This window comes from Petromyzon marinus, chromosome 37, assembly GCF_048934315.1.
Source record: "Petromyzon marinus isolate PM22_M1 ecotype Great Lakes invasive population chromosome 37, UKy_Petmar_22M1.pri1.0, whole genome shotgun sequence".
NCBI lineage: Eukaryota > Metazoa > Chordata > Hyperoartia > Petromyzontiformes > Petromyzontidae > Petromyzon > Petromyzon marinus.
Window position 1 is genome coordinate 22,292,789 of NC_133703.1, and position 10,475 is coordinate 22,303,263.

At 56.7% G+C, this 10,475-nt stretch overlaps 1 protein-coding gene across 1 annotated transcript in view; it reads right to left on the reverse strand.

Moving 5' to 3' along the window:
• RAD54B (RAD54 homolog B) overlaps positions 1–10,078 on the reverse strand; it is a 29,608-nt gene extending 19,530 nt beyond the window's left edge. The window contains exons 1-2 of the mRNA XM_076072146.1: positions 9,921–10,078; positions 4,417–4,549 (exon numbers count right to left, since the gene is read on the reverse strand). Of these exons, the coding sequence (XP_075928261.1) occupies positions 4,417–4,515 (99 nt within the window). The 5' untranslated portion in view covers positions 4,516–4,549; positions 9,921–10,078. The remainder of the gene's footprint in view (positions 1–4,416; positions 4,550–9,920) is intronic.
• Between the last annotated feature and the right edge of the window lie 397 nt (positions 10,079–10,475).

The following is a 10,475-nucleotide window of genomic DNA, read 5'->3' on the forward strand; positions in this document are numbered from 1 at the left end:
ATCACGTCGTCTTTCATATAGCGCACGAATACAACAAGCTGGCTTAGATTGGAAACGTCGGTGGTCTCGTCGAGTTGGAGGCTGAATTTTGCTGGGCTTGAAATCAGATCTGCAACTACTTGAGCCAAGATGTCATCGCTCATGTCGTCTATTCTGCTGCTGCTGATAGTGTCATTTAAAAGAGGAATTTGGGATAACTTATCTTCAGCAGCTTTTCCCAGCATGATATTCGCCATCTTCAACGCAGCTGGTTTTACGAGTGTTTCACCTATGGTGTGTGGTTTGCCCTGCTTTGCGATCAGGTACGCAACTTCGTACGATGCTGTGAGGATCGGTTTGTCAATGGGTACAAAGCCGAGAACAGGCAGAGTAGCCTTTTAATCGAATCTGGCTCTCTTCACCTTGAATTCAGCGAGCGTTGTGTTCTCGTATTTCCCATCTCCATGCAGCTTTAGGAAGTGTTCCTTTAGTTTTGCCGGTGCAAGACTAGAATTGCTCAACTTGGCATTGCAAATCATGCATTGAGGACGCTGACTCCCATCACGTTCCTTTATACACGCGAATGCATATTGTACGTATTCGTCCAACCACTTTCTTTTTTTGCTCGACAAAGTTAGTATGAAGGGATTGAAAGATTAAAAGAAAATCACAAATGACGTACAATCACAACAGCCACAAGTCGACTACTGAGCGCACCAAGTTCCTGATCACGCAATGTGGCGTGGCAGCTGCAGCCAATGATGGCCAAGCGGAGCGTGACGTCACGAATAATACAAGTTGACTGCATTTATTTCGTGTAACACATTTTTACTAAGCAACAAAATATCTGTAATCTAACACGGCGAAGAAAAATTGTGTGTTGCCAATTTTTTGACGGCCGACAAAAACGGCCCGACGTTGCCGGTGCGAACCGGGCCGCTACACTGTGTGTGTCTTGACCCCTGCCGAACCCCGGAGAGTGACTCAACGAACCCCTGGGGTTCGATCGAACCCAGCTTAAGAACCACTGCACTATGCACTACTAAGACTGCACAAGTACAAACCAGACATTACACATGTAGGTAACCGTATGAGGTGAAAGAGATAGGTTGTGTCTTTATACAATACAGCATATTCGTAATCATATACACTATTTCGATGTGATATCTGTTCAAATTATTATCCCGTATGAATCCACTTAATTAACTTTCTAAATAATCTGTAACACTATAGTCTTGCCACCTCAGATGGTTACCAGTGTGATCAGGCCAAAGGAAATAAACGGTGACATCACCACAGCATGTGCCAGGAATAGTGGAATGAGACCATGGCAAAAGGCTCAATGCAAATGTTACAAAAAAAATATCAGGAGGGTCCTGGCAAATGTTCACAGGAGGGGGGCGATTTTGCAATGCTCAATCCCCAATTAGCAATTTGTTGGACATTTTTCAGCACTATAATGTTTGGCAAATACCAGTGACATTGCATGTTTTTATAGCTACGGGAGGAAACCAGACAATCTGGAGGAAACCTATATAGAACAGGGGGATAACATGCAAACTCCACACAGAAAGGCACCCAAGTCAGTAACCGAACCCAGGCTTTTCTTGCTCCGAGGCACAAGTGTCGTCACCATCGTGCCATCCTGCTGCCCCAAATAAATTACCACACTAAAGTAATTGTACTTAAACGACATCGGTTCTATGATAGTGTTCTGTTTGAGAATAGGTTTTCCCCTTTTTTCTGGCAACAAGACAGGTGGTAAGGTGTTATAACACCAAACTGAAACCTTTTACAAGGAATCATGTCTGCATTAACCACAATACTTGTGGTCAGAATGCAAACAAAAAACACTGATAATATATGCATTGTCTTTGAAACTGATTGGTCCACACCAGAGACAGCTTTCTTTGGAGCCTAGACTTTTAGCGTCCTCTGGTCTAACACCTTTTGAGACTAGGCTCCAAAGAAAGCTGTCTCTGGTGTGGACCAATCAGTTTCAAAGACAATGCATATATTATCAGAGTATGTTTTTTGTTTGCATTCTGACCACAAGTATTGTGGTTAATGCAGACATGATTCCTTGTAAAAGGTTTCAATTTGGTGCTTTAACATCTTAACACAACTGTTTTGTTGTCAGAAAAAAGGGGAAAACCTATTCTCATATCAGTTTAACACGTAGGCTTTCGCGACCAATATTATTCATAATAAAGGTTTTTGGGTTAGATCGCGTTTATTTATAAATGTGTCGCAACCCTCCACCACCCGTACTTGGCAAAGGAGGTCCCAAAGTGTTCCGTTTGCCTGATGTATGCACATACAGGAATTTCCTCAGCATTACTTACACCTGTGATATGTGTGTGAATTGTATCTGTTCAGTCCTTTTGTCAGTTCACTGCTGGTTGAGGGCCTCCTCACACTGAGCAGGTCATAATGGTTATTTGACCGTACGACACCACGCTGCTCAGCGAGGGTTGACGGCAGGGCGTATGAATGAAGGAGAGCATATAATTGATTTGCTTGCACTACTTCTGCTGCTCATTGCTTAGCCCCACAGATTATAGCAACGTGTTCAATTCCACCTACATAGTCCACATGACTCAATGTTGGCAGACCAGTTTGAATGATTCCAGATAATGTTCATCAAACACTTGCATTTTCTGCAGTTGTAGACAGATTGTTTTCTTCATGCTGCTTCAATATATGCTACATGGAAAATAACGTCTATATATAGAGCCCCAAAGATGACTCTTTCCATCCTCTCCTACCTTTACACCCAGACATTGTGCGCAGCTCCTGGTGGGGAATTTTACTCGTGGAAAAAGTGACACGTGGCATTTGGTTAACCACCCATTTTGTATGTTTTCTTCTTTATCCCAGGCGAGCAATATTCACGCACAGAAAATGTAATCTCTCACCTTTTCTGTTTCTCTACGGAAATTTCCTCAACTCAAAATGCCATGACTGGACAACAAACATAACTACTTAAAAAAAGACGTGTATTTACCTACAGCAGTGGCACACAATTGACATTTGATGACACTGCTCACACACACACCTCGTTAATAGGGCTGTCGACAGGTGACCAGAAAATAAAATGAATAAATTATTAAAATAATTAATGACCTTGCTGGCTCACTTGCACCACAGGCTTGGATGCGCTTTGCCCTCATAATGGCTCATCAGTGAGCCATGCCCAGCTACAGCCTATGATCACCCAGGACATTGTTCCGTGTAGGCAAGGAGACCCACCATTTTCATTTTTATTGTTATTATTTTCTATCTATGTGACTCTACCGAAAGACCCAAAGAATATAAGACGTAGTAGTGCATTTAGAGTATGTGGCTGCTATACATTTCCACGTGATTAGCCACTTCGTTGCGCTATCGTTTGTGATAGCCAGATAGCTTCTGAAAACGAGCTACATAGTTCAGTGGGCATTTGCTGGTAAAATAAAACAAAATAATTGGGTGTTTTTAAAAATAATTTACATCGGGACACTAAAATATATATACAGCTGCTAAAAGCAGTGAAAAACGTTTTGGACAGCAGAGGGCATTGCAGCAAATTCAATAGTTTTTTACAATTCTGCTCCCACTTCTACGCTCTCCGTCTCCACCAACCCTCAACTGACTACCAGCGTGGTGAATGAAGTATGATCAAACAACCCACAAGCTATGGGGGACGCCTTCATCCAGCAGTGGAGTGACAAAGAATTGTATACGTACATCGTGTACGTGTTTCGCCAGGGTAAGTGTCGCTGAGATCAGAGCATTCGACTCAAAATCGGATTGTCGCCGGTTCAATATACTGTATACCCCCTCCACTCCGAGGGAAACAGTGTTCGTTCTTTGGGGAGACTGATCTCCGGCATGGGAATGTGGAATTTCCACCAATGTCCCTCCCCAGGATGATGAGCGCCACCCCCCACGCTTTTTTTCTCTCTCTCTCTCGCATAAACACCCAACCACATGCTGTTACTATACACACACACAACTTAACATAACATGAACGCACTTAACATAATAATACTAGGCGGCAAAAAACAATAACATGACTCGCACAAGCCACGCCTCAGGTCTCACGCAGTCTCTCGCGCCGCGTCACTAACAATTCCCACGGATCTCACTGCCGTGAAAATCGTAACTTGTTGACACAAAACGAACATTTCCCAAAGACGCCACACCTGGGCGGTCTCACGCCGCTATACGACAGTCATCATCACTCTCACGTTCCCACCACCGACCAAGCTGTTCACTCTCACGCCTCCCCCTGTTTGCACAGTCGCATAGTCGTCACTTTAAGACGGGGTTTTTTTTCTTCCTCTTGTTCGTGTTTTTGTTTGTTTGTTGTGGCCGCACCCGATTCAAGAGCCGAATGGCTCGCAGGGCTATACCAAAATAAAGAAACTGAAACAGTGTTGGGGGTTCGGGCACCTGAGGGGCAGCAGGGGCAGCGGCGGCAGGGCGATGAGCAGCAGCAGGAGGCGGCATGAAGCGAGCCCTCTTGACGCTCGGAGCAGCGGAGCGCCGCATGGCTCCACGACCGCCAACTACCAGACCCTCGCCCCTAGACGACGATATCGAACGACGAATATCCACGATTTTACCTCACGATAACGATCTCGAGTTTATTATTGCGGGAAACCACGCAAATCATTAGCAGATTAAATCGTATTATTTAACGCACGACTCTCATGTATACGTATCGTAAAAATTGGTTGCGATGATAAATGAAGCGATTCATCGTTATCCCCTCCTCTCACTCCCCCCTCCACTCTCTCCCCCCACCTCACTCTCTCCCCCCCCACCTCACACTCTCTCCCCCCACCTCACACTCTCTCCCCCCCCACCTCACACTCTCTCCCCCCCACCTCACACCCTCTCCCCCCACCTCACTCTCTCCCCCCACCTCACACTCTCTCCCCCCACCTCACACTCTCTCCCCCCCACCTCACACTCTCTCCCCCCACCTCACACTCTCTCCCTCCACCTCACACGCTCCCCCCCCCACCCCCCACCTGACTCTCCCCCCCCACCTCACACTCTCTCCCCCTCACCGCACACTCTCTCCCCCCCCCACCTCACTCTCTCTCCCCCCACCTCACACTCTCTCCCCCCACCTCACACTCTCTCCCCCCACCTCACACTCTCTCCCCCCACCTCACACTCTCTCCCCCCACCTCACACTCTCTCTCCCCCCACCTCACACTCTCTCCCCCCCCACCTCACACTCTCTCCCCCCCCCACCTCACACTCTCTCCCCCCCACCTCACACTCTCTCCCCCCCACCTCACACTCTCTCCCCCCCCCACCTCACACTCTCTCCCCCCCACCTCACACTCTCTCCCCCCACCTCACACTCTCTCCCCCCCACCTCACACTCTCTCCCCCCCACCTCACACTCTCTCCCCCCACCTCACACTCTCTCCCCCCCACCTCACACTCTCTCCCCCCACCTCACACTCTCTCCCCCCCACCTCACACTCTCTCCCCCCCACCTCACACTCTCTCCCCCCACCTCACTCTCTCCCCCCACCTCACACTCTCTCCCCCCACCTCACACTCTCCCCCCCCACCTCACACTCTCTCCCCCCCACCTCACACTCTCTCCCCCCCACCTCACACTCTCTCCCCCCACCTCACACTCTCTCCCCCCACCTCACACTCTCTCCCCCCACCTCACACTCTCTCCCCCCCACCTCACACTCTCTCCCCCCCACCTCACACTCTCTCCCCCCCCACCTCACACTCTCTCCCCCCACCTCACTCTCTCCCCCCCAAACCTCACACTCTCTGCCCCCCACCTCACACTCTCTCCCCCCACCTCACACTCTCTCCCCCCCACCTCACACTCTCCCCCCCACCTCACACTCTCTCCCCCCCACCTCACACTCTCTCCCCCCCACCTCACACTCTCCCCCCCCACCTCACACTCTCTCCCTCCACCTCACACTCTCCCCCCACCTCACACTCTCTCCCCCCACCTCACACTCTCTCCCCCCCACCTCACACTCTCTCCCCCCCACCTCACACTCTCTCCCCCCCACCGCACACTCCTCCCCCCCCACCTCACTCTCTCTCCCCCCACCTCACACTCCTCTCCCCCACCTCACACTCTCTCGCCCCCACCTCACTCTCTCTCCCCCCACCTCACACTCTCTCCCCCCACCGCACACTCTCTCCCCCCACCTCACACTCTCTCCCCCCACCTCACACTCTCTCCCCCCACCTCACACTCTCTCCCCCCACCTCACACTCTCTCCCCCCACCTCACACTCTCTCCCTCCCCACCTCACTCTCTCTCCCCCCACCTCACACTCTCTCCCCCCACCTCACTCTCTCTCCCCCCCACCGCACACTCTCTCCCCCCCACCTCACACTCTCCCCCCCCACCTCACTCTCTCCCCCACCTCACACTCTCTCCCCCCACCTCACACTCTCCCCCCCCACCTCACACTCTCCCCCCCACCTCACACTCTCCCCCCCACCTCACACTCTCCCCCCCACCACACACTCTCTCCCCCCCCACCTCACACTCTCCTCCCCCCCCACCTCACACTCTCCCCCCACCTCACCTCTCCCCCCCACCTCACACTCTCTCCCCCCCCACCTCACCTCTCTCTCCCCCCACCTCACTCTCTCTCCCCCCCACCGCACACTCTCCCCCCTCACCTCACACTCTCTCCCCCCCACCTCACACTCTCCCCCCCCACCTCACTCTCTCCCCCACCTCACACTCTCTCCCCCCCACCTCACACTCTCCCCCCCACCTCACACTCTCTCCCTCCCACCTCACACTCTCCCCCCCACCACACACTCTCTCCCCCCCCACCTCACACTCTCTCCCCCCCCACCTCACGCTCTCTCCCCCCCCACCTCACACTCTCTCCCCCCCCCACCTCACACTCTCCCCCCACCTCACTCTCTCCCCCCCACCTCACACTCTACCCCCACCTCACACTCTGTCCCCCCACCTCACACTCTCTCCCCCCCACCTCACACTCTCTCCCCCCCACCTCACACTCTCTCCCCCCACCTCACACTCTCTCCCCCCACCTCACACTCTCTCCCCCCCACCTTACACTCTCCCCCCCACCTCACACTCTCTCCCCCCCACCTCACACTCTCTCCCCCCCACCTCACACTCTCTCCCCCCACCTCACACTCTCCCCCCACCTCACACTCTCTCCCCTCCACCTCACACTCTCTCCCCCCCACCTCACACTCTCTCCCCCCCACCGCACACTCTCTCCCCCCCCACCTCACTCTCTCTCCCCCCACCTCACACTCTCTCCCCCCACCTCACACTCTCTCCCCCCACCTCACACTCTCTCCCCCCCACCGCACACTCTCTCCCCCCACCTCACACTCTCTCCCCCCACCTCACACTCTCTCCCCCCACCTCACACTCTCTCCCCCCACCTCACACTCTCTCCCCCCCCACCTCACTCTCTCTCCCCCACCTCACACTCTCTCCCCCCACCTCACTCTCTCCCCCCACCTCACACTCTCTCCCCCCCCAACCTCACACTCTCCCCCCCCACCTCACTCTCTCCCCCACCTCACACTCCACCTCCCCCCCACCTCACACTCTCCCCCCCACCTCACACTCTCTCCCCCCCACCTCACACTCTCCCCCCCCACCACACACTCTCTCCCCCCCCCCACCTCACACTCTCTCCCCCCCCACCTCACACTCTCTCCCCCCCCCACCTCACACTCTCCCCCCACCTCACTCTCTCCCCCCCCTCACACTCTCTCCCCCCCCACCTCACTCTCTCTCTCCCCACCTCACACTCTCTCCCCCCACCTCACTCTCTCTCCCCCCCACCGCACACTCTCCCCCCCCACCTCACACTCTCTCCCCCCCACCTCACACTCTCCCCCCCCCACCTCACTCTCTCCCCCACCTCACACTCTCTCCCCCCCACCTCACACTCTCCCCCCCACCTCACACTCTCTCCCCCCACCTCACACTCTCCCCCCCACCACACACTCTCTCCCCCCCCCACCTCACACTCTCTCCCCCCCCACCTCACACTCTCCCCCCCCCCACCTCACACTCTCCCCCCACCTCACTCTCTCCCCCCCACCTCACACTCTCCCCCCACCTCACACTCTGTCCCCCCACCTCACACTCTCCCCCCCACCTCACACTCTCCCCCCCACCTCACACTCTCTCCCCCCACCTCACACTCTCTCCCCCCACCTCACACTCTCTCCCCCCACCTCACACTCTCTCCCCCCACCTTACACTCTCTCCCCCCACCTCACACTCTCTCCCCCCCACCTCACACTCTCTCCCCCCACCTCACACTCCCCCCCCACCTCACACTCTCTCCCCCCACCTCACACTCTCTCCCCCCCACCTCACACTCTCCCCCCACCTCACACTCCCCCCCCCCACTCTCTCCCCCCACCACACTCTCTCCCCCCACCACACACTCTCCCCCCACCACACTCTCTCCCCCCCACCTCACACTCTGTCCCCCCACCTCACACTCTCTCCCCCCCACCCACACTCTTCCCCCCACCTCACACTCTCTCCCCCCCCACCTCACACTCTCTCCCCCCACCTCACACTCTCTCCCCCCACCTCACACTCCTCCCCCCACCTTACACTCTCTCCCCCCCACCTCACACTCTCTCCCCCCACCTCACACTCTCCCCCCCCCACCTCACACTCCCCCCCCACCTCACACTCTCTCCCCCCACCTCACACTCTCTCCCCCCCACCTCACACTCTCCCCCCACCTCACACTCCCCCCCCCCACTCTCTCCCCCCACCACACTCTCTCCCCCCCACCACACACTCTCTCCCCCCACCACACTCTCTCCCCCCCACCTCACACTCTCTCCCCCCCCCACCTCACACCTCTCCCCCCCACCTCACACTCTCCCCCCCCACCTCACACTCTCTCCCCCCACCTCTCACCTCTCTCCCCCACCTCACACTTCCCCCCCACCTCTCACTCTCTCCCCCCCACCTCACACTCTCTCCCCCCACCTCACACTCTCTCCCCCCCACCTCACACTCCCCCCCACCTCACACTCTCCCCCCCCCACCTCACACTCTCTCCCCCCACCTCACACTCTCTCCCCCCACCTCACACTCTCTCCCCCCACCTCACACTCTCCCCCCACCACACACTCTCTCCCCCCCCCACCTCACACTCTCTCCCCCCCCACCTCACACTCTCTCCCCCCCCCACCTCACACTCTCCCCCCACCTCACTCTCTCCCCCCCACCTCACACTCTCTCCCCCCCCCACCTCACTCTCTCTCTCCCCACCTCACACTCTCTCCCCCCACCTCACACTCTCTCCCCCCACCTTACACTCTCTCCCCCCCACCTCTCACTCTCTCCCCCCACCTCACACTCTCCCCCCCACCTCTCACTCTCTCCCCCCCACCTCACACTCTCTCCCCCCACCTCACACTCTCTCCCCCCCACCTCACACTCTCCCCCCACCTCACACTCTCCCCCCCCCACCTCACACTCTCTCCCCCCACCTCACACTCTCTCCCCCCACCTCACACTCTCTCCCCCCCACCTCACACTCTCCCCCCCCCACCTCACACTCTCTCCCCCCACCTCACACTCTCTCCCCCCCACCTCACACTCTCCCCCCACCTCACACTCTCCCCCCCCCACCTCACACTCTCTCCCCCCACCTCACACTCTCTCCCCACCTCACACTCTCTCCCCCCACCTCACACTCTCTCCCCCCACCTCACACTCTCTCCCCCCCACCTCACACTCTCCCCCCCACCTCACACTCTCTCCCCCACCTCACACTCTCTCCCCCCCACCTCACACTCTCTCCCCCCCACCAGACACTCTCCCCCCCACCTCACACTCTCTCCCCCCACCTCACACTCACTCCCCCCACCTCACACTCTCTCCCCCCCCCCACCTCACACTCTCTCCCCCCCACCTCACTCTCTCCCAGTCTTCTTCATGAACCCCCTGGCGAAGTCCGTAACGACCCCCCCACTGCCCCTTGTTACCAGCCACTCTCGCGCCGCCTCACCCCCCCTGCCCGCACACTTTATTAACACCGGGGTCTCGCGACCGCGGCTCGCGCGTTTCCCGCCTTCCCGTGCTGCCTCGCGCGCCGGTTTGGGAAGGGGTGAGGAGGGGGGAGGGGTGCTAGGCGGGGGAGGGGCGAGTCAAGTGGGGGGGGGGCTTCGCGACATCACCACCGGCGCTAACCGTGTGCGCATGCGCGAGTTTCGCAGAAGAAGGGAGGGGGGGACGAATGGGGGTAAGCAGAGGAAGGGGCGGAGTCATGGGGGGGGGAAGAGGCGGGGCAGGTTTGGGGGGGGGCTTCGCGACATCATCACCGGCGCTAACTCTGTGCGCATGCGCGAGTTTCGCAGAAGAAGGGAGGGGGGGCGAATGGGGGGTAAGCAGAGGAAGGGGCGGAGTCATGGGGGGGGAAGAGGCGGGGCAGGTTGGGGGGGGGGCTTCGCGACACCACCGGCGCTAA